This window comes from Pecten maximus, unplaced genomic scaffold (assembly GCF_902652985.1).
Source record: "Pecten maximus unplaced genomic scaffold, xPecMax1.1, whole genome shotgun sequence".
Lineage (NCBI taxonomy): Eukaryota > Metazoa > Mollusca > Bivalvia > Pectinida > Pectinidae > Pecten > Pecten maximus.
The window spans coordinates 1223-27879 of record NW_022983038.1 but is presented as its reverse complement, the minus strand read 5'-3'; the positions used below and the strand labels follow the sequence as shown (position 1 = coordinate 27879).

Here is a 26657-nt window from a genome sequence, read left to right as displayed (position 1 = left end):
AGTATGAGTCAATGGTGGAGTCTTTCTTAGTATGAGTCGATGGTGGAGTCTTTCTAAGTATGAGTCGATGGTGGAGTCTTTCTAAGTATGAGTTGACGGTGGAGTCTTTCTAAGTATGAGTCGACGGTTGAGTCTTTCTAAGTATGAGTCGACGGTTGAGTCTTTCTAAGTATGAGTCGACGGTGGAGTCTTTCTAAGTATGAGTCAATGGTGGAGTCTTTCTAAGTATGAGTCGATGGTGGAGACTTTCTAAGTACAAGTCTATGGTGGAGTCTTTCTAAGTATGAGTCGACGGTGGAGTCTTCCTAAGTATGAGTTGACGGTTGAGTCTTTCTAAGTATGAGTCGATGGTGGAGTCTTTCTAAGTATGAGTCAATGGTGGAGTCTTTCTAAGTATGAGTCGACGGTTGAGTCTTTCTAAGTATGAGTCAATGGTGGAGTCTTTCTAAGTATGAGTCAATGGTGGAGTCTTTCTAAGTACGAGTCAATGGTGGAGTCTTTCTAAGTATGAGTCAATAGTGGAGTCTTTCTAAGTATGAGTCGACGGTTGAGTCTTCCTAAGTACGAGTCGATGGTGGAGTCTTTCTAAGTATGAGTCGACGGTTGAGTCTTTCTAAGTATGAGTCAACGGTTGAGTCTTTCTAAGTATGAGTCAATGGTGGAGTCTTTCTAAGTATGAGTCAATGGTGGAGTCTTTCTAAGTATGAGTCGACGGTGGAGTCTTTCTAAGTATGAGTCGATGGTGGAGTCTTTCTAAGTATGAGTCGATGGTGGAGTCTTTCTAAGTATGAGTCAACGGTGGAGTCTTTCTAAGTATGAGTCGACGGTGGAGTCTTTCTAAGTATGAGTCTATGGTGGAGTCTTTCTAAGTATGAGTCTATGGTGGAGTCTTTCTAAGTATGAGTCTATGGTGGAGTCTTTCTAAGTATGAGTCAATGGTGGAGTCTTTCTAAGTATGAGTCAATGGTGGAGTCTTTCTAAGGATGAGTCGACGGTTGAGTCTTTCTAAGTAAGAGTCAATGGTGGAGTCTTTCTAAGTATGAGTCAACGGTGGAGCCTTTCTAAGTATGAGTCAATGGTGGAGACTTTCTAAGTATGAGTCTATGGTGGAGTCTTTCTAAGTATGAGTCAATGGTGGAGTCTTTCTAAGTATGAGTCAATGGTGGAGTCTTTCTAAGTAAGAGTCAATGGTGGAGTCTTTCTAAGTATGAGTCAACGGTGGAGCCTTTCTAAGTATGAGTCAATGGTGGAGACTTTCTAAGTATGAGTCTATGGTGGAGTCTTTCTAAGTATGAGTCAATGGTGGAGTCTTTCTAAGTATGAGTCGACGGTGGAGTCTTTCTAAGTATGAGTCTATGGTGGAGTCTTTCTAAGTATGAGTCGATGGTGGAGACTTTCTAAGTATGAGTTGACGGTGGAGTCTTTCTAAGTATGAGTCAATGGTGGAGTCTTTCTAAGTATGAGTCAATGGTGGAGTCTTTCTAAGTATGAGTCAACGGTGGAGTCTTTCTAAGTATGAGTCAATGGTGGAGTCTTTCTTACCTGAATACTGGAATAAAGCTCCTAAGTATGAGTCGATGGTGGAGCCGAGCAGACCTGCCAGTGTAGCCGTTGGGATGATCAACCATTGGGCTGGGCTTTTTTGAAGCTGAAAGTCACTGGTACACATTAACAGGGTCAGGTAATATGCCACGCCCACAAACGTTCCTCCAATTCCACTGCTCAGTGTCCCAATAAACGTAATTCCTCCATTTGTACCTACAGAATAGATTGATATAATTTTACGAAAACAAAATGGGTAAACTTGATAAAACTATGAACAAGGACAAGTTTAAATCTGGTTGTGAAAAATAACCAAGTTTCTGTTTACATATCTTTATGTAGCAAAAGCAATCTAGTCTTTGGTTAAACAAAGACAGAAGAATATATTGGCAGATTGTTTTAATTAGCACATCTTTCCTAAAAATGATAGGAGTAAGCTTGTAGGGGCATGTTCACTTATTAGGTTGAACACGGTAGTGTTTATTATTATTCAACTGAACAACAACAGATGATATAGGTAGCATATTACTATAGGTAATGACTGATGTACAAGTTAATTAATACAGCATCCGTTTTGCAGTCAAGAAAGAAACAATTTGCCCTGGTGTATTCGACCCCTATCCTTGAACTATGGTCATTTGTGATGACACCTGATTTAATTCAAATTGCTGGATTCCTTACATTACAAAAAGCTACAAATTAAGAGAAAGAAAATTGACCTTGACCTTTGATCCTTTAATTTTAATTACTACCATATCTCAAAACAAACTGGACCACAAAAATAAAGTTCCATTAAAAACATGTACCATGTTATACTATATAACTCATTACAAACCTGAAAACCTTTGATTTCTCAACTTTAAACATGACCTTGACCTTTGATCCTGTGCTTACACATTTCAACACTTCATATCTCAAAACTTAACTGAACAACAAAAATTAAAACTCCATCAAAGATATGTGCCATTTGATACTTTTTAACTAATTACAAACTGGACCAGAAAGTTTTGGTTTCCAAACTTTAAAGATGACCTTGAAATTAAGGCTTTTAAGGGGCTCTAAGGTCATACAAAAGGTCATCCAGACAAGGACACCACCAACTAACAGCTGAGCTATAAAGATCAGGCATTCGAACAGAAACTATGGTGGTTATAGGGTCTTACTACAGTTGGAAGGAACCTACATGTAATGAGCATGTGTACAGAAACATTTAACTATACTGATAGGAGTATAGTGTATAGAGTTAATCATTTACCTATACTGATAGCAGTATAGTGTATAGAGTAAAACATTTCCCTATACTGATAGGAGTATAGAGTTAAACATTTACCAATACTGATAGGAGTATAGTGTATAGGGAGTTAAATATTTACCTATACTGATAGGAGTATAGTGTATAGAGTTAAACATTTACCTATACTGATAGGAGTATAGAGTTAAACATTTACCTATACTGATAGGAGTATAGAGTTAAACATTTAACTATACTGATAGGAGGATAGTGTATAGAGTTAATCATTTACCTATACTGATAGGAGTATAGTGTATAGAGTAAAACATTTACCTATACTGATAGGAGTATAGAGTTAAACATTTAACTATACTGATAGGAGTATAGGAGTATAGAGTTGAACATTTACCTATACTGATTGGAGTATAGTGTACAGAGTTAAACATTTACCTATACTGATAGGTGTATAGTGTATAGAGAGTTAAAAATTTACTTATACTGATAGGAGTATAGTGTATAGAGTTAAACATTTACCTATACTGATTGGAGTATAGAGTAGAACATTTACATATACTGATAGGAGTATAGAGTTAAACATTTACCGATACTGATAGGAGTATAGAGTTAAACATTTACCTATACTGATAGGAGTATATAATGTACAGATTTAAACATTTACCTATACTGATTGGAGTATAGGAGTATAGAGTTAAACATTTACCGATACTGATAGGAGTATAGCATATAGAGTAAAACATTTACCTATACTGATAGCAGTATAGAGTTAAACATTTACCAATACTGATAGGAGTATAGTGTATAGAGTTAAACATTTACCTATACTGATTGGAGTATAGTGTATGGAGTTAAACATTTACCTATACTGATAGGAGTATAGTATATAGAGTTAATCATTTACCTGTACTGATAGGAGTATAGTGTATAGAGTAAAACATTTACCTATACTGATAGGAGTATAGTGTATAGAGTTAAACATTTACCTATACTGATAGGAGTATAATGTATAGAATTAAACATTTACCTATACTGATAGGAGTATAGTGTATAGAGTAAAACATTTACCTATACTGATAGGAGTATAGTGTATAGAGTTAAACATTTACCTATACTGATAGGAGTATAGTGTATAGAGAGTTAAACATTTACCTATACTGGTAGGAGTATAGACTTAAACATTTACCTATACTGATAGGAGTATAGTGTATAGAGATAAAAATTTACCTATACTGATAGGAGTATAGTGTATAGAGTCAAACATTTACCTATACTGATAGGAGTATAGAGTTAAACATTTACCTATACTGATAGGAGTATAGTGTATAGAGTTAAACATTTACCTATACTGATAGGAGTATAGTGTATAGAGTCAAACATTTACCTATACTGATTGGAGTATAGTGTATAGAGAGCTAAACATTTACCTATACTGATAGGAGTATAGTGTATAGAGTTGAACATTTACCTATACTGATAGGAGTATAGTGTATAGAGAGTTAAACATTTACCTATACTGATAGGAGTATAGTGTATAGAGTTAAACATTTACCTATACTGATAGGAGTATAGTGTATAGAGTTGAACATTTACCTATACTGATAGGAGTATAGTGTATAGAGTTGAACATTTACCTATACTGATAGGAGTATAGTGTATAGAGTTAAACATTTACCTATACTGATAGGAGTATAGTGTATAGAGTTAAACATTTACCTATACTGATAGGAGTATAGTGTATAGAGTTAAACATTTACCTATACTGATAGGAGTATAGTGTATAGAGTTAAACATTTACCTATACTGATAGTATAGTGTATAGAGTTGAACATTTACCTATACTGATAGGAGTATAGGAGTATAGAGTTGAACATTTACCTATACTGATAGGAGTATAGTGTATAGAGAGCTAAACATTTACCTATACTGATAGGAGTATAGTGTATAGAGAGCTAAACATTTACCTATACTGATAGGAGTATAGGAGTATAGAGCTGAACATTTACCTATACTGATAGGAGTATAGGAGTATAGAGTTAAACATTTACCTATACTGTTAGGAGTATAGTGTATAGAGAGCTAAATATTTACCTATACTGATAGGAGTATAGAGTTAAACATTTACCTATACTGATAGGAGCATAGTGTACAGAGTTAAACATTTACCTATACTGGTAGGAGTATAGTGTATAGAGTTAAACAATTACCTATACTGATAGGAGTATAGTGTATAGAGAGCTAAACATTTACCTATACTGATAGGAGTATAGGAGTATAGAGTTGAACATTTACCTATACTGATAGGAGTATAGTGTATAGAGTTAAACATTTACCTATACTGATAGGAGTATAGGAGTATAGAGTTGAACATTTACCTATACTGATAGGAGTATAGTGTATAGAGTTGAACATTTACCTATACTGATAGGAGTATAGTGTATAGAGTTAAACATTTACCTATACTGTTAGGAGTATAGCGTCTCGGAGCATGATATGCCAAATGAAAAGCGATAAAATGCCTAATCAACACAAAGCGAGACAATTATTCGAACCCAGGACCACTTTCTGTCAGACAAGCGTGCCACCCGTCTGGCGCGAGGCCCAGAGATAGACCGTATAGACACTGTACAGAAGCTAGCTGTACCTTAGATTAAAAGTCAGACTAGATTTACACTTTAACAAAACACCTGTACACTTCTCCTCACCTGGACGGCCAGAAACATTCCTTCTCATCCACCTAAACATGTGTTGCTACAATCACAGTCAAAGTAAACAGCATACATACATATGTATATAGTGCAGGGTTAAAAACTAACTGTAGTATTGAATACGTTGTGAAGGTTATTGAGAATAAAGAACAAGAGATCCCAGAGGGATCTTGGCGCCCACCATTGAATGATCTTTATAGGTTCTATGTCAGATTGATCTTCTCTCTATTTTTCCCTTCCTTTTACTAATCTGTGCAAATTGAGATATCCCTCCAGTACTTTTCAAACAAGGGAATCCTAGCTATATAAGAAATTTGAGATTTAACGATAATGGCTGTTTGTTTGCCAGGTTGTTTTCAGGACAGACTGGTCCAAAAATGCAATACAAGGGACCAAGGGGAACCTCCATATGAAATTTGAGAAAGATCCCTTCAGTACTTTGAGAAATAGAGATAACAAACTTAAATTGTCAAAATCCAAGATGGCGGTCTGTCTGCCATATTGTTTTCCAATTGATCTCAAAATGCAATAAGCATAATGAGGCACCAAGGGGAACCTCCATATGAAATTTGAGAAAGATCCCTTCAGTACTTTCTCAGAAATAGCGATAACAAACTTCAGTTGTCAAAATCCAAGATGGCTGCCTATCGGCCATGTTGTTTTCAGATTGGTCTCAAAACGCAATATGCATAACTAGGCACCAAGGGAAACTTACATATGAAATTTGAGAAAGATCCCTTAAATACTTTCTCAGAAATAGTGATAACAAACTTCAATTGTCAAATCCAAGATGGCTGCCTGTCGGCCATGTTGTTTTCCGATTGGTCTCAAAACGCAATATGCATAAAGAGGCACCAAGGGGAACCTACATATGAAATTTGAGAAAGATCCCTTCAGTACTTTCTGAGAAATAGCGATAACAAACTTCAATTGTCAAAATCCAAGATGGCTGCCTGTCGGCCATGTTATTTTCAGATTGGTCTCAAAATGCAATATGCATAACCAGGCACCGAGGGGAACCTACATATGAAATTTGAGAAAGATCCCTTCAGTACTTTCTGAGAAATAGCGATAACAAACTTCAATTGTCAAAATCCAAGATGGCTGCCTGTCGGCCATTTTTTTCCCTGATTGGTCTCAAAACGCAATATGCATAACTAGGCACCAAGGGGAACCTTCATATGAAATTTGAGAAAGATCCCTTCAGTACTTTCTCAGAAATAGCGATAACAAACTTCAATTGTCAAAATCCAAGATGGCTGCCTGTCGGCCATGTTGTTATCCAATTGGTCTCAAAATGCAATATGCATAACTAGGCACCAAGGGAACCTTCATATGAAATTTGAGAAAGATCCCTTCAGTACTTTCTCAGAAATAGCGATAACAAACTTCAATTGTCAAAATCCAAGATGGCTGCCTGTCGGCGATGTTGTTTTCCGATTGGTCTCAAAACGCAATATGCATAACTAGGCACCAAGGGGAACCTACATATGAAATTTGAAAAAGATCCCTTCAGTACTTTCTGAGAAATAGCGATAACAAACTTCAATTGTCAAAATCCAAGATGGCTGCCTGTCGGCCATGTTGTTTTCCGATTGGTCTCAAAACGCAATATGCATAACTAGGCACCAAGGGGAACCTTCATATGAAATTTGAGAAAGATCCCTTCAGTACTTTCTGAGAAATAGCGATAACAAGAATTGTTTACGGACGGAGGGACGGACGGAGGGACGGACGGAGGGACGGACGGACGGACGGACGACGGACCACGGACGCAGGGCGATTTGAATAGCCCACCATCTGATGATGGTGGGCTAAAAATCTACATTCCCTCAAGTTGATTCATTTTACTGAAAAAAAACCTGGAAATAATACTACATAGCCTTCAAAATTACCTTCTACAACGTAATTTGTTTTTGCTGCATGATGTGTGTGCTCAAAATTAATTAACTCATACATCTATGAATTCATAAATTGTTTAAATTATACAGTTTTTGAATATACAAGTGTACATGAATTTCATTAGTTTTATCAGTCCATGAAATCAGGGTCCAAAAAAAAATTAAAAAAAAAAAAGAAAATTTGGCTTCACAAAAATATGTGATTTACAAAATGAAGTCATATATATGTGAGTTTAAAGTAAACATGTAACTTAATCAATGGTGCGCGAGAAAGATGACATCTCGACACATACAGCACTAGGAATGACTGAATGTTTTTAACAAATGACCTTGACCTTGAGTAATCATACTATCTGTTAATTTATGATATCTAATGAAATTTAACTGATGACAAATGGACACACAGAGTAGACATGATGAGAGATTGATGGACAAACAGAGTAGAATTGTTGATGAGATTGATGGACACACAGAGTAGAATTGACGAGAGATTGGTGGACACAAAGAGTAGAATTGATGAGAGATTGATGGACACACAGAGTAGAACTGATGACAGATTGATGGACACACAGAATAGAATTGATGAGAGTTTGGTGGACACACAGAGTAGAATTGATGAGAGATTGATGGACACACAGAGTAGACATGATGACAGATTGATGGACACACAGAATAGAATTGATGAGAGATTGATGGACACACAGAGTAGAATTGATGAGAGATTGATGGACACACAGAGTAGAATTGATGACAGATTGATGGACACACAGAGTAGAATTGTTGATGAGATTGATGGACACACAGAGTAGACATGATGAGAGATTGATGGACACAGAGTAGAATTGATTGGAGATTGATGGACACACAGAGTAGAATTGATGAGAGATTGATGGACACACAGAGTAGACATGATGAGAGATTGATGGACACACAGAGTAGAATTGATGAGAGATTGATGGACAGAGAGTAGAATTGATGAGAGATTGATGGACACACAGAGTAGACATGATGAGAGATTGATGGACACACAGAGTAGAACTGATGACAGATTGATGGACACATAGTAGAATTGATGAGAGATTGATGGACACACAGAGTAGAACTGATGACAGATTGATGGACATACAGAGTAGACATGATGAGAGATTGATGGACACACAGAGTAGAACTGATGACAGATTGATGGACATACAGAGTAGACATGATGAGAGATTGATGGACACACAGAGTAGACATGATGAGAGATTGATGGACACACAGAGTAGAATTGATGAGATTGATGGACACACAGAGTAGACATGATGAGAGATTGATGGACACACAGAGTAGAATTGATGAGAGATTGATGGACACACAGAGTAGACATGATGAGATTGATGGACACACAGAGTAGACATGATGAGAGATTGATGGACACACAGAGTAGACATGATGACAGATTGATGGACACACAGAGTAGACATGATGACAGATTGATGGACACACAGAGTAGACATGATGAGAGATTGATGGACACAGAGTAGAATTGATGAGAGATTGATGGACAAACAGAGTAGAATTGATGACAGATTGATGGACACACAGAGTAGAATTGATGACAGATTGATGGACACAGAGTAGAATTGATGAGAGATTGATGGACAAACAGAGTAGACATGATGAGATTGATGGACACACAGAGTAGAATTGATGACAGATTGATGGACACACAGAGTAGAATTGATGAGAGATTGATGGACACACAGAATAGAATTGATGAGAGATTGATTGACACACAGAATAGAATTGATGACAGATTGATGGACACAGAGTAGAATTGATGAGAGATTGATGGACAAACAGAATAGAATTGATGAGAGATTGATTGACACACAGAATAGAATTGATGACAGATTGATGGACACAGAGTAGAATTGATGAGAGATTGATGGACAAACAGTAGAATTGATGAGAGATTGATGGACAAACAGTAGAATTGATGAGAGATTGATGGACAAACAGTAGAATTGATGACAGATTGATGGACAAACAGTAGAATTGATGAGAGATTGATGGACACACAGAATAGAATTGATGACAGATTGATGGACGCACAGAGTAGAATTGATGACAGATTGATGGACAAAGAGAGTAGACATGATGACAGATTGATGGACACACAGAGTAGAATTGATGAGAGATTGATGGACACACAGAGTAGAATTGATGAGAGATTGATGGACACACAGAGTAGAACTGATGACAGATTGATGGACACACAGAGTAGACATGATGACAGATTGATGGACACACAGAGTAGAATTGATGAGATTGATGGACACACAGAGTAGAATTGATGACAGATTGATGGACAAACAGAGCAGACATGATGAGAGATTGATGGACACACATAGTAGACATGATGAGAGATTGATGGACACACAAAGTAGACATGATGAGAGATTGATGGACACACAGAGTAGACATGATGAGAGATTGATGGACACACAAAGTAGACATGATGAGAGATTGATGGACACACAGAGTAGAATTGATGAGAGATTGATTGACACACAGAATAGAATTGATGACAGATTGATGGACACACAATAGAATTGATGAGAGATTGATGGACAAACAGTAGAATTGATGAGAGATTGATGGGCAAACAGTAGAATTGATGAGAGATTGATGGACAAACAGTAGAATTGATGAGAGATTGATGGACAAACAGTAGAATTGATGAGAGATTGATGGACATACAGAGTAGACATGATGAGAGATTGATGGACAAACAGAATAGAATTGATGAGAGATTGATGGACACACAGAATAGAATTGATGACAGATTGATGGACACACAGAGTAGAATTGATGAGAGATTGATGGACAAAGAGAGTAGACATGATGACAGATTGATGGACACACAGAGTAGAATTGATGAGAGATTGATGGACACACAGAGTAGAATTGATGAGAGATTGATGGACACACAGAGTAGAACTGATGACAGATTGATGAACACACAGAGTAGAATTGATGAGAGATTGATGGACACACAGAGTAGAATTGATGAGAGATTGATGGACAAACAGAGTAGAATTGATGAGAGATTGATGGACACAGAGTAGACATGATGAGAGATTGATGGACACACAGAATAGAATTGATGAGAGATTGACGAACACAGAGTAGAATTGATGAGAGAATGATGGACACACAGAGTAGAATTGATGAGAGATTGATGGACACACGGAGTAGAATTGATGACAGATTGATGGACAAACAGAGTAGAATTGATGAGAGATTGATGGACAAAAAGAATAGAACTGATCAGAGATTGATGGACACACAGAGTAGAACTGATGAGAGATTGATTGACACACAGAATAGAATTGATGACAGATTGATGGACACACAATAAATTGATGAGAGATTGATGGACAAACAGAAGAATTGATGAGAGATTGATGGACACACAGAGTAGAATTGATGAGAGATTGATGGACACACAGAGTAGAATTGATGAGAGATTGATGGACACACAGAGTAGAACTGATGACAGATTGATGAACACACAGAGTAGAATTGATGAGAGATTGATGGACACACAGAGTAGAATTGATGAGAGATTGACGAACACAGAGTAGAATTGATGAGAGATTGATGGACACACGGAGTAGAATTGATGAGAGATTGATGGACACACGGAGTAGAATTGATGACAGATTGATGGACAAACAGAGTAAAATTGATGACAGATTGATGGACAAAAAGAATAGAAATGATGAGAGATTGAGGGACACACAGAGTAGAACTGATGAGAGATTGATTGACACACAGAATAGAATTGATGACAGATTGATGGACACACAATAGAATTGATGAGAGATTGATGGACAAACAGTAGAATTGATGAGAGATTGATGGACACACAGAGTAGACATGATGAGAGATTGATGGACACACAGAGTAGAATTGATGAGAGATTGATGGACACACAGAGTAGAATTGATGAGAGATTGATGGACACACAGAGTAGACATGATGAGAGATTGATGGACACACAGAGTAGAATTGATGATGAGAGATTGATGGACACACAGAGTAGAATTGATGACAGATTGATGGACACACAGAGTAGAATTGATGACAGATTGATGGACAAAGAGTAGAATTACTGAGAGATTGATGGACACACAGAGTAGAATTGATGAGAGATTGATAGACACACAGAGTAGAATTGATGAGAGATTGATGGACACACAGAGTAGAACTGATGACAGATTGATGGACACACAGAGTAGACATGATGAGAGATTGATGGACACACAGAGTAGACATGATGAGAGATTGATGGACACACAGAGTAGACATGATGAGAGATTGATGGACACACGGAGTAGAATTGATGACAGATTGATGGACAAACAGAGTAGAATTGATGAGAGATTGATGGACAAAAAGAATAGAAATGATGAGAGATTGAGGGACACACAGAGTAGAACTGATGAGAGATTGATTGACACACAGAATAGAATTGATGACAGATTGATGGACACACAATAGAATTGATGAGAGATTGATGGACAAACAGTAGAATTGATGAGAGATTGATGGACACACAGAGTAGACATGATGAGAGATTGATGGACACACAGAGTAGAATTGATGAGAGATTGATGGACACACAGAGTAGAATTGATGAGAGATTGATGGACACACAGAGTAGACATGATGAGAGATTGATGGACACACAGAGTAGAATTGATGACAGATTGATGGACACACAGAGTAGAATTGATGACAGATTGATGGACACAGAGTAGAATTGATGACAGATTGATGGACAAAGAGTAGAATTGATGACAGATTGATGGACACACAGAGTAGAATTGATGAGAGATTGATAGACACACAGAGTAGAATTGATGAGAGATTGATGGACACACAGAGTAGAACTGATGACAGATTGATGGACACACAGAGTAGACATGATGAGAGATTGATGGACACACAGAGTAGACATGATGAGAGATTGATGGACACACAGAGTAGACATGATGAGAGATTGATGGACACACAGAGTAGACATGATGAGAGATTGATGGACACACAGAGTAGACATGATGAGAGATTGATGGACACACAGAGTAGACATGATGAGATTGATGGACACACAGAGTAGACATGATTAGAGATTGATGGACACACAGAGTAGACATGATGACAGATTGATGGACACACAGAGTAGACATGATGACAGATTGATGGACACACAAAGTAAAATTGATGAGAGATTGATGGACACAGAGTAGAATTGATGACAGATTGATGGACACACAGAGTAGAATTGATGACAGATTGATGGACACAGAGTAGAACTGATGAGAGATTGATGGACACACAGAGTAGAATTGATGACAGATTGATGGACACACAGTAGAATTGATGACAGATTGATGGACACACAGAGTAGAATTGATGACAGATTGATGGACAGAGTAGAATTGATGAGAGATTGATGGACACACAGAGTAGAATTGATGAGAGATTGATGGACACAGAGTAGAACTGATGAGAGATTGATGGACACAGAGTAGAATTGATGACAGATTGATGGTCACAGAGTAGAATTGATGACAGATTGATAGACACAGAGTAGAACTGATGAGAGATTGATGGACACACAGAGTAGAATTGATGAGAGATTGATGGACACACAGAGTAGAATTGATGAGAGATTGATAGACACACAGAATAGAATTGGTGAGAGATTGATGGACACACAGAGTAGAATTGATGACAGATTGATGGACACACAGAGTAGAATTGATGATTAGAGATTGATGGACACACAGAGTAGAATTGATGACAGATTGATGGACACACAGAGTAGAATTGATGATGAGAGATTGATGGACACACAGAGTAGAATTGATGATGAGAGATTGATGGACACACAGAGTAGAATTGATGAGAGATTGATGGACACACAGAGTAGAACTGATGACAGATTGATGGACACACAGAGTAGAACTGATGACAGATTGATGGACACAGACTAGACACGATCTCAGTCAGGGGACAGAACCCTAAGCCTTCCTCACATGGGCGAATGTTCAACTGACATAAAGGCCAAATGTGAGGGAGTGTCAATGAGGGAAACATCAGAAGAAGAAAGTTGCTAGATTTTAATGTTTTCTTACTTTTAATCATAAATTTTTAATTCTTTTTAATTTTCAATTGTTTTTCTCCTGTATTTTTGTTATATTTGTTTTTATTGTTATTGATTTTTTTTAATCCGATTACAGTATTTATATCTTAATGAATCATTACTATTCATTTATTTTCCTTAAACATTTATTTATTCATTTGTTTTATTTTTAATACGTTTTTTTCACAATTGTGTTAACTATCCGATGTATATTCCCGTAAATATTTTAATACCACTTAAAGAATCAAAATGACACAGGCACTTGTCATGTGATGTAGTGCGACATGTAGCCAGCATTCCAACACCAGGTGGAGGTACAGGATTAGTACACATCCCAGACAAGGCAAGGCTCACCTCTAGGTCAACAGAAACATCCCACTTAGGTCTAAAGTGGAACTGTGCACACGATATGTCAATTTGTACATTTTTGTGTTTCAAATCAATAGAAACATATGGTTTATTTGACTACTCAGGTATTTGATCATTCTAAAATGAAGAGGTATTGATCAATTAAATTTTGTTTAATTTGGTGTTTGTATAAGTGTAGTGTCTGACACTGTTATGATATATTGTATTTTCTCCACTACACATTTTTATGATTGAAGACATATTGTATGAAGTGAGCACCTGAAAATACCCTGTCGGCTGTTAATATGACTACCCCTTCATATGTTTATATATACAATATAGGCACATCACATTCAAGGTGTGAAACTTGAATCTTGACCTCTGTTTGTGACCTTGACCTTAAAAAGAATTTCCCTAAAATACTCTTTGGCACATGTAAAAGGAAATACTATCATCTTCAGGAACACTTTCCAAAATATTTTGCTCCTACATAATCACTAATAATTCTGTTTTTTGTTTTTTTGTTTTTTTTTTATCAAAGTGTTTTGTATTAAACACATCACAGATGACTCACTCAAACAACAACAACAAGAACATCATCATCATCATCATCATCATTACAGCATTATAACTCATGTTATCTTCATTATTAAATCTGTAACTTACATTGTATAATAGACTCCATGTTAACAAATAAACCAAAACTCAAACTTTTTTTATTGAATGAGAACGAGATGAAATTGTGTCCAGAAGCCAGGATTGTGACACATTTTAAAAATTTCTGTACCCCTAAAAATTCCCCCATAATATATTGGAGTATTGTTTCTTGCTCTTGATTGTTAAATGTACAAAGTGGAATATTTACTAACCCTAATATATTGACTGAGAAAGCAACAATTACCCTTGGACATTACTCCCTAGTGGTGTCATGGTAAAGAGTTGATGTATCTAGTAGGATACAACAATTACCCTTGGATATTGCTCCCTAGTGGTGTCATGGTAAAGAGTTGATGTATCTAGTAGGATACAACAATTACCCTTGGATATTGCTCCCTAGTGGTGTCATGGTAAAGAGTTGATGTATCTAGTAGGATACAACAATTACCCTTGGATATTGCTCCCTAGTGGTGTCATGGTAAAGAGTTGGTGTATCTAGTAGGATACAACAATTACCCTTGGACATTACTCCCTAGTGGTGTCAGGGTAAAGAGTTGGTGTATCTAGTAGGATACAATAGTTACCCTTGGATATTGCTCCCTAGTGGTGTCATGGTAAAGAGTTGGTGTATCTAGTAGGATACAACAATTACCCTTGGACATTACTCCCTAGTGGTGTCATGGTAAAGAGTTGGTGTATCTAGTAGGATACAACAATTACCCTTGGATATTGCTCCCTAGTGGTGTCATGGTAAAGAGTTGGTGTATCTAGTAGGATACAACAATTACCCTTGGACATTACTCCCTAGTGGTGTCAGGGTAAAGAGTTGGTGTATCTAGTAGGATACAACAATTACCCTTGGACATTACTCCCTAGTGGTGTCATGGTAAAGAGTTGGTGTATCTAGTAGGATACAACAATTACCCTTGGACATTACTCCCTAGTGGTGTCATGGTAAAGAGTTGGTGTAACTTGTAGGATACAACAATTACCCTTGGATATTGCTCCCTAGTGGTGTCATGGTAAAGAGTTGGTGTATCTAGTAGGATACAACAATTACCCTTGGACATTACTCCCTAGTGGTGTCATGGTAAAGAGTTGGTGTATCTAGTAGGATACAACAATTACCCTTGAACATTACTCCCTAGTGGTGTCATGGTAAAGAGTTGGTGTATCTAGTAGGATACAACAATTACCCTTGGATATTGCTCCCTAGTGGTGTCATGGTAAAGAGCTGGTGTATCTAGTAGGATACAACAATTACCCTTGGATATTGCTCCCTAGTGGTGTCATGGTAAAGAGTTGGTGTATCTAGTAGGATACAACAATTACCCTTGGATATTGCTCCCTAGTGGTGTCATGGTAAAGAGTTGGTGTATCTAGTAGGATACAACAATTACCCTTGGACATTACTCCCTAGTGGTGTCAGGGTAAAGAGTTGGTCTATCTAGTAGGATACAACAATTACCCTTGGACATTACTCCCTAGTGGTGTCATGGTAAAGAGGTGGTGTATCTAGTAGGATACAACAATTACCCTTGGACATTACTCCCTAGTGGTGTCATGGTAAAGAGTTGGTGTATCTAGTAGGATACAACAATTACCCTTGGATATTACTCCCTAGTGGTGTCATGGTAAAGAGTTGATGTATCTAGTAGGATACAACAATTACCCTTGGACATTACTCCCTAGTGGTGTCAGGGTAAAAAGTTGGTGTTACTTGTAGGATACAACAATTAACCTTGGATATTGCTCCCTAGTGGTGTCATGGTAAAGAGTTGATGTATCTAGTAGGATACAACAATTACCCTTGGACATTACTCCCTACTGGTGTCATGATAAAGAGTTGATGTAACTTGTAGTATTCTGATTGTTTCCAGTTTGAAGTGTGATTGAAAGTTGAAGTAGAATGTTACTTGGCTGTCTCTGTGTTGTCTAATTGGTGTGGATGTTCAAAGAAACGGAATCTAAGTTCATGTTTAATTCCTCCACTCCATTATATTATTGTACATACATTGTAGGTAATGCACTTGCTCAAAACTTCACTTTTCAACATACATAACTAAACGCCCAGTCAGATCACATTTTATATAAGGTATTTAAAATTCATTGGAACTTCCAATAAACTACATTTTAAGAAAAAAATCAATTAAAAAGCAAAAAAACATGTGCATTGTTGGAGCGACTACCTCTGAATGTCCTACTCCCTATCAGAAAATATGACAATGAAAGGAAAATAATCATTGGCTTAATTGTTCTCTTCCTTTAAATTCTGAAAGTTACAACTATCCAGCAGTAAGCCCTTCATGATTCCAAATTTGTGTTTTGGCATGTCGGGTTTATTCCAGGATATATCCATGACATAAATGTAGATTATCAAAAGATTTAATATAAACATACATCAAACACATGAAATCTACCAGGAAGAATAGAAAATTAAATACAACATTAAGTCTGTTAGAGTTACCTCCCTTGAAAAATTTCAAAAGTTATAATTTCTTTCAGAGTGCTTTTTCTGAGCATTTCATGAAAATCCAATTCCTCAAATGAGGAAAAATTTTACACGCAAATCATTTTTTTATGTGTGGCATGCCACAAAAAAAATATTTTAGTGCACAGTACATTTTTTGTCCACTATTTACAGGAAGGCACATCAATTTTGTCTCTGGACTGTCTCATTTTCTTATCCATTTTGTGTAATAGTTGCCAACATAATTTTGGGTTTATCAGGACTTTAAACAATTGATCATTACCATGGGTAGTTTTAAAGGGACACTTTAGGGCCCAGTGGGGGGGGCCCAGTTTGGGGGAGGGGGGAGCAATTAGCATTCTCTCTTTCATTAATTTCCTGTTCACTACGATTCTACTTCTGCTGAAACTTAAAATCTGATAAGATAGGAATATTCATGATAGAATGTGAATAACATAAACTGTAAAATATAAAAATATATTATTGGTTAAATATGAATATGTACAATAAAATATGAATATGTATGATAGAATATGTATGATAGAATATGAATACAGTGGAACTTCGTTAACTCGAAGTCGACGGGACCACGAAAAAACTTCGAGTTATCCGAGTGTTCGAATTAAGCGAGTTATCGTTTTTGGTGAAAAGTTTGGTCAATATTTGTCAACATTATATAATCATTATAACTTCGCTCTGTCGCTCATCAGTTTAGTGTGAAGACTGGTCAATACATGTAAATATATATGTAATGTTTCGTTATGTCACTTGTAATTTGGTGTAGTTATGCCGATATACAGTCACGATGAAGTTTCTTTCACTTAGTCACTTCAATAACGATCTGATGTGCAAGTCATGTTTGCAAAAGGTAAACGATAAAACGAAATTCGACAAAATAACAAGTTATTAATGTCAAAACAAATAACCGTTTAAGTTTAACACAGATTGCATACAAAACGTAACAGAACCATTACCTTTTATTGGGCATATATAAAATACTGTTTGATCGGCCTACTTACTTTTTATTGATAACCACGCCATTTCCATGTGTATTAGCACCGGAAGTTGGGCTGCGCATGTGCATATAAAATGTTACTGTAACTGTGTTGGCGTTTTATCCAAATTAATAGACAGCACTGACCGTTACAGTTGTACTCTGAACACCTCGGCAGTAATTACGCTATTGTTTCAGCGGTTTAAAGATTTAATAGGCGCCGGTGACTGTGTCATTTCTACACCTGTAAAAACATCAGCCGGGTAGATCTACCGGTGTGTCAGAGATTAGTTCCGCTTGAGCGAACGGGTAGATGAGTTGTTGACTATCGTGTGTACTGATATCGGCGACCGCCTTGGGAACTTACCTGATGTAAGTAAAGCAGTACTTTTTATCACCAAGACTTGTTGTTATAAGATTCAACCGACAATTTCTTTTATGAATTTATGAAACACTTATAATAGCATGTAATTCAATTCAAGTTTCAATTCAGGTTAGGTTAGTAGTGCCGATATGTTCAGTATTACAAACGGAATTTAGCTCTTAAAAAATGTCGGCGTTTGCCACCGATCGACGAAAATTATACTTCGAGTTATTCGAACATTTTAAGTAGGATTTTTATTGTTGGGACCAAATTTTTACTTCGTATTATCCGAGTTTTTCGAGTTATCCGAATTCGAATTTTCCGAGTTTTTTTTACTAAGATAAAGAGAGAATTCGGCCGGGACCGGCGAGGTACTTCGAGTTAAGCGGGGTATTCGAGTTATCCGAGTTCGAGTTAACGAAGTTCCACTGTATGTATGATAGAATATGAAAACGGTATGTTTGATAAAATAATAATTTAATATGTATGATAAAATATGAATATATATGATAAAATATGAATATGTACAATAAAATGTGAATATGTATGATAAGATATGAATATGTATGATAAGATATGATTATGTATCATAAAGTACTAACCTTTTGGGACTATTCGCAGTGAAGTAATCAGCCTAGGAGCTGTGTTGATACTAAAAACAGTGCCAATCTCCGAGGCAAAAGTGTCGCCACAGCTACAGGCGAGGGCGCCCAGGACTGCCATGGAGAAAAGTGAGGAGTTGTACCAGGCCTTAAAGTCGACAATCCTCTCCGTACACCCACTGTCTAACATGTACAGTACTGCAAACTGGGCCGCGATCCCTCCGTTACATAATACTTGTATCCAGTTACGCTGACCCCCTGTAAGTACACAAGACACACACATTATACAAAAAAATGTAGTTTATGTAAACCTTCAAACTTTTTATAATAATTGTACAACAACACAAGAAAGACTAGATGTTAGAGTAGTTTATGATAGCAATGATACAAATTCCCAACAAACATCTCTCCAGGTGGAAGGGAGATAACTCTTACTATTTATAATTCATAAATTCATGGCTATAAGGAAGTGTTTTTAATTCCTTGTCAAATGCCCTATCTTTTCTATATGTAAATATATAACAAACGTCACAAAATGAACTAATGCCTATAACAAAGACACTTCTAGGTCTGTTGAGGGCAGTATCAACACTCATTATTACCCATATAACATATATATATACTGGCCCTCAGGCAGTCGTCACCCCTGTGTGATGTTACACTGTAGGGCCTTTCTGATGCCATGACCTGTGTGATGCCATGACCTGTGTGATGCCATGACCTGTGTGATGCCATGACCTCTGTGATGCCATGACCTTTGTGATGCCATGACCTCTGTGATGTCATGACCTGTGTGATGTTAGGGCCTTTCTGATGCCATGACCTGTGTGATGCCAGGGCCTTTGTGATGCCATGACCTTTGTGATGCCATGACCTGTGTGATGTCATGACCTGTGTGATGTTAGGGCCTTTCTGATGCCATGACCTGTGTGATGCCAGGGCCTTTGTGATGCCATGACCTTTGTGATGCCATGACCTTTGTGATGCCATGACCTCTGTGATGCCAGGGCCTTTGAAATGCCATGACCTGTGTGATGCCAGGGCCTTTGTGATGCCATGACCTTTCTGATGCCATGACCTCTGTGATGCCATGACCTGTGAAATGCCATGACCTGTGTGATGCCAGGGCCTTTGCGATGCCATGACCTTTGTGATGCCATGACCTGTGTGATGTCATGACCTGTGTGATGTTAGGGCCTTTCTGATGCCATGACCTGTGTGATGCCAGGGCCTCTGTGATGCCATGACCTGTGAAATGCCATGACCTGTGTGATGCCATGACCTGTGTGATGCCACGGCCTGTGTGTATGATGACAGTGGCCTGTGTGACAGGAGGACTTGTGTGATGCCAGGGCCTGTATGACACCAGGGCCTGTGTGACACCAGGGCCTGTATGACACCAGGGCCTGTGTGACACCAGGGTCTGTATGACACCAGGGCCTGTATGACACCAGGGCCTGTATGACACCAGGACCTGTGTGACACCAGGGCCTGTATGACACCAGGGCCTGTATGACACCAGGACCTGTGTGACACCAGGGCCTGTATGACACCAGGGCCTGTATGACACCAGGACCTGTGTGACACCAGGGCCTGTGTGACACAAGGGCCTGTATGACACCAGGGCCTGTGTGACACCAGGGCCTGTGTGACACCAGGGCCTGTATGACACCAGGGCCTGTGTGACACCAGGGCCTGTGTGACACCAGGGCCTGTGTGACACCAGGGCCTGTGTGACACCAGGGCCTGTGTGACACCAGGGCCTGTGTGACACAAGGACCTGTGTGACACCAGGGTCTGTGTGACACCAGGGCCTGTATGACACCAGGGCCTGTATGACACCAGGGTCTGTGTGACACCAGGGCCTGTGTGACACCAGGGCCTGTGTGACACCAGGGCCTGTGTGACACCAGGGCCTGTGTGACACCAGGGCCTGTGTGACACCAGGGCCTGTGTGACACCAGGGCCTGTATGACACCAGGGCCCGTATGACACCAGGGCCCGTGTGACACCAGGGCCTGTGTGACACCAGGGTCTGTATGACACCAGGGCCTGTATGACACCAGGGCCTGTATGACACCAGGGCCTGTGTGACACTAGGGCCTGTGTGACTCCAGGACATGTATGCCACCAGGGCCTGTATGACACCAGGGCCTGTATGACACCAGGGCCTGTGTGACACCAGGGCCTGTATGACACCACGGCCTTATGACACCAGGGCCTGTGTGACACCAGGGTCTGTATGACACCAGGGCCTGTGTGACACCAGGGCCTGTATGACACCAGGGTCTGTATGACACCAGGGCCTGTATGACACCAGGGTCTGTATGACACCAGGGCCTGTATGACACCAGGGCCTGTGTGACACCAGGGCCTGTGTGACACTAGGGTCTGTGTGACACCAGGGCCTGTATGACACCAGGGTCTGTATGACACCAGGGCCTGTATGACACCAGGGCCTGTGTGACACCAGGGTCTGTATGACACCAGGGCCTGTGTGACACCAGGGCCTATGTGACACCAGGGCCTGTATGACACCAGGGCCTGTGTGACACCAGGGCCTGTACGACACCAGGGCCTGTACGACACCAGGGCCTGTGTGACACCACGGCCTTATGACACCAGGGCCTGTGTGACACCAGGGCCTGTATGACACCAGGACATGTATGACACCAGGGCCTGTATGACACCAGGGCCTGTATGACACCAGGGCCTGTATGACACCAGGGCCTGTATGACACCAGGGCCTGTATGACACCAGGGCCTGTATGACACCAGGGCCTGTATGACACCAGGGCCTGTATGACACCAGGGCCTGTATGACACCAGGGCTTGTATGACACCAGGGCCTGTATGACACCAGGGCCTGTATGACACCAGGGCCTGTATGACATCGGGGCCTGTGTGACACCAGGGCCTGTATGACACCAGGGCCTGTGTGACACCAGGGTATCTGTTTTGATTAGTGTATCCAGGTAATTGTCCAACACAAGTAAGTTTGACTAATTAAGAGGTTTATATGTTCCTGGTGTTCTGTTGTAATAGTTATTGAACTGTTTTTATCAATACACTTCGCTCTTCCTGAAACATTATGGTAATAATTTTCCTATCGAAATTCATAAAGAGCCTGTAACCCATGTCGACAGTTTGTACCACAGAACTATGAGTGAGTTATGTACAACACAATGTACAGGGATCATATACATACTGTTCGTGTTATCATCATTTCAGAAATATCATTTTTGTCTCCTCATAGGAAAAAGACTTCAAAAAGTTACCCCACATAAGTTATAAAATTTCAAACTGTTCTGTACATTTTAGAGACTCTTTTGAATTACTTTTTTAAAACTAATAGTAGGAATAGAATGAAATTAGACAGCTGAAATATAGGGCATTGTGGAATCCAAAAATAAAGATCACCAATCACAGATTTTGTGTGAAATGTATTTTTAAATACACAATTTTGTACGATGTTCCCTGATAATTCAGTTAGGATTGTGATTTCATTGCATCATGCATTCAGCTAATTTTGAAATCTTGTTAATTCTAAATGAACACAAATATGTCACACTATTAAGCTTTTGTAAACCAAGTCTGATTTAACATAACCAGGGCCACTATACAAACAATTTCCTTCAGAACAAAAGTAGATCCTTTTGTGCAATATTTCCTATAATAAATTCTGATTTTTTTTCCCCAAAAATTTTGGTTACAACAAACCAATTTCCTGGTCCCTTGGACCTTGGTTATAAACATATTTTACTGCACTTCTATAGGTAGCAGTGTACAGTAAAAATGCCAAATTCTGAAAAATATGGCACATGTTTTAGATTTGTAAACATTGCCAGTTAACCTTACATATAACCTCTAATAAAGTATATATATTTAAAATCTGTACAACATTTGCAATTCTAATAGAGCTCTGAAGGATAAGTAAACTGATATTTTCTGTGATTTTTAGAGCTGTGAATACCATGGTAAAAGCTTAAAAAAATTCTCAAAAATTGCAAAATATTATGATATTTGACCAAAAATGGTACAATTCTCTACACAATTTTTTTCTAAAACCTATTTAAAATTAAATATATCTATCCCAAAGACAGAATTAATCTTGTTTGGACATCTGTTGTAAATTAAGTTTTTCCGCTATCTTACCTTTTCTGTGGGCTTCCATTTTTCGCTGTAGGCAAAATTAAATTTCTTGTGTAAACACACGTTCGGAAAATCCAGATATTTAAAATCCGGAACCAATTTATTAATTTTTGTTTTAATAAATGTGAAGCCTGTATGTACTACTTCATACTGAATATACCAATTATAGTGTACATTTATTTTTTCATTTTTTATGCATATCATAATACAGGAGTTATTTGCTTAAAAAAAAATTGCCCATGGCCAGGCTGTCCTACTGTAGTGTGCTACCTACATGTATAGTAAAAACCTACACACATACCAGATATCACAAAGACAAGGTTGCCAATTAACTTCTAGAGATGCCAAAGTGGGAGATCTCCTACCAAGGGATTTTTCAAATTGGGAGACTGAGTACTTAAAATTGTTTAATTAGTCTAACAGGATAAAGAAATAAATCTAAAAGTTAACTTGTACATATACATGTATTTGTTTCTTTTCTTTTAGTCATACCATGCAGTAACTTTACTGAAATTTTAATGTTTATCGTTTATTATACCTTACCTTCCTTGAAATCTTCTTCAAACTTTTTTTTGGTTGATGATTTGTACTTTGTCGCTTTTGATGCGAGTACAAAAAAAGTTAGCAAGCTGGAGAAGAAGCAGAGACTGCTGATGGTCAGGACGAAACCAACTACAAGTCCTGTAATACCAAAATACATCACAGTTACAACCACGGTAATTTATAATTTATAAACAAAATATCCTAGAAAGTTATGGGCGCCCACCACCATGATCATAATCTTTATTGTTTTTATAAAAGTTAGATAAGTTATCATCTTCACTTGAACAAAGATAATGATATCAAAAATTAAGTTTAAAAAACATTGTCATTGAATACTATATGTCTCACACCAGATCATGGTGGGGTTGTAGAAATAACAGTCAAATTTTATGGAAAGAAAACGCTCTACTGTCAATTGGAATAGGGTCAAAAGACGGCCCTGAGGCCCTAAAAACTAACCTGCAACTGCCCCTGTCTTGTCCAGACTGCGTTTCTTCAGCCCCCATCTCATTATCAGTATTGGAGCGATGGTGGCCACCAACCACCGCCAAGGATTAACACAATGTGTACCTGTCAATCAAAAACTTAAATTCTAATATATATAACAGCCACTCTCTCGTACACATTTGAGCTACACTTTGACCTCAGTGATGTTCATGCAGTCCAGTCCAGTTCTGCACTTTTACACAAATACGGTTTTGTCAGTGACATTTGTATTTGTCAATAGTCGCCTTTCACATCACTCTATGCATTCAACAGATAAGTACCTTTCTCGCACGATGTTGTGAGATTTGTAGCAAAGGGGGGGGGGGGGGGGGGGGGGGGGGGGGCAACAGACACTTGACCAGGTTTTTACCTTATCTACAGCAACTGCATTATGGACATATCATATTTCTTATAAAGTACATACCGTCTTAAAGGTGTCGGGACATTTTGTAAAAGTGTATCTAGATTTTACACTGTTCAATAACACAGATCTGATGGATTTTACACTGTTCAATATTACAGGTGACTATACAAACAAATATCATCACACATAACACATAAGTGGTTCACAAAAAAAAACCTGTAACACATGGACCTACTCATTAAACAAGAGGCCCATGGGCCTTAATGGTCACCTGAGTTTTGATATATTTTAGCACATTTGGCCCCGTGACCTTGAACAAACTTGTTAGCCCTTCATCTAAGCATGTTACAGGCCTAATATTAGGTCTCTGGGCCTTTTGGTTATCAAGAAGAAGTTGTTCAAAGATTTCAGCATATTTGACCCCTGTGATCTTGAATGAAGGTCAAGGTCATCCATTTGAACAAACTTGGTAGCCCTTCATCCCATCATGCTACAGACCCAATAACAGGTCTCTGGGCCTGTTGGTAATTGAGAAGAAGTTGAAAATGTAAATTGTTTACGACGGACGATGCACGACGCACGAGGCCATACAAAAGGCGATCATAATAGGTCAACTGAGACTAGTAGTGCACTACGTACACCCTAAGAGGCGATGAACAGCAAAACCCCCATACAGGTAATGGGCAGTACAAAAGGCTACCTGTGATTTTTACCTGTACTGTATATATAAGGCTATCTAGCAGTTCAAAGAGTTATAAACAAGAGGCCCATGGGGCCTGTATCGCTCACCTGGTTGGATTAGACCAAATGTTGAAATAATGTTCATATTCAAATTGTTTTATTTGTAAAACTTTAACAATGCTATATATGGTTATAGTGTGGGAATCCAAACTGCTATAAAGATTAATGAAGTCCAGACTCTCTAAGGTCTGAAAGACCTCAAGAATTGTTTATAGAACATGCATTCATCACTTTATTACTAGTAGAGATTTAAAGGAATTACCTCTATTTTACCTATTGGGCCCGGGCTTTGGCCATTCGGGGGTCAGAGTCACCATTTATGCAAAATTTGTTCCCCTGTTTCTGACCAAATTGGGTTCAAATCCATTCATAACTTGATGACTAGTAGCGATTCAAAGGAATTACCTCTATTTCCCCCACTGGGCCCCTCCCTTTTGGCCCCTTTAGAATCAGAGACACCATTTATGCAAAATCTGTTCCCCTTCCCCCAAGGATGTTTCTGACCAAATTGGGTTCAAATCCCTTCACAACTTTATGACTAGTAGAGATCTAGAGGAATTACCTCTATTTCCCATATTTGGCCCCGCCCCTTTGGCCCCTCGGGGGTCAGAATCACCATTTATGCAAAATCTGTTCCCCTTTCCCCAAGGATGTTTCTGACCAAATTCGGTTCAAATCCATTCATAACTTTATGACTAGTAGTGATTTAAAGGAATTACCTCTACTACCCCTATTGGGCCCCGCCCCTTTGGCCCCTCGGGGGTCAGAGCCACCATTTATGCAAAATCTCTTCCCCCAAGGATGTTTCTGACCAAATTGGGTTCAAATCCATTCATAACTTTATGACAAGTAGAGATTTAGAGGAATTACCTCTATTTTCCATATTTGGCCCTGCCCCTTTGGCCCCTCAGGGGTCAGAATCACCATTTATGCAAAATCTGTTCCCCTTCCCCCAAGGATATTTTTGATAAAATTTGGTTCAAATCCATTCATAACTTCATGACAAGTAGTGATTTAAAGGAATTACCTTTATTTCCCCTATTGGGCCCTGCCCCTTTTGCCCCTCGGGGGTCAGAGCCACCATTTATGCAAAATCTTTTCCCCTTCCCCCAAGGATGTTTCTGACCAAATTGGGTTCAAATTCATTCATAACTTTATGACTAGTAGCGATTTAGAGGAATTACCTCTATTTCCCATATTTGGCCCCGCCCCTTTAGCCCCTTTGGGGTCAGAATCACCATTTATGCAAAATCTGTTCCCCTTCCCCCAAAGATATCTCTGACCAAATTGGGTTCAAATCCATTCATAACTTTATGACAAGTAGCGATTTAAAGGAATTACCT

General features: G+C 38.6%; 1 protein-coding gene across 1 annotated transcript; it reads right to left on the bottom strand.

Annotated features, from left to right (window-relative positions):
* Nucleotides 1-1542: 1542 nt before the first annotated feature.
* On the bottom strand, nt 1543-24293 carry LOC117321329 (transmembrane protein 19-like; the record flags this gene model as incomplete). The annotated part of the gene is given in 4 exon segments (XM_033875786.1): nt 1543-1758; nt 19029-19286; nt 23724-23861; nt 24183-24293. Coding segments are annotated over 4 exon segments (723 nt in total), but the record flags the coding sequence as incomplete, so codon positions are not given.
* Nucleotides 24294-26657: the final 2364 nt, after the last annotated feature.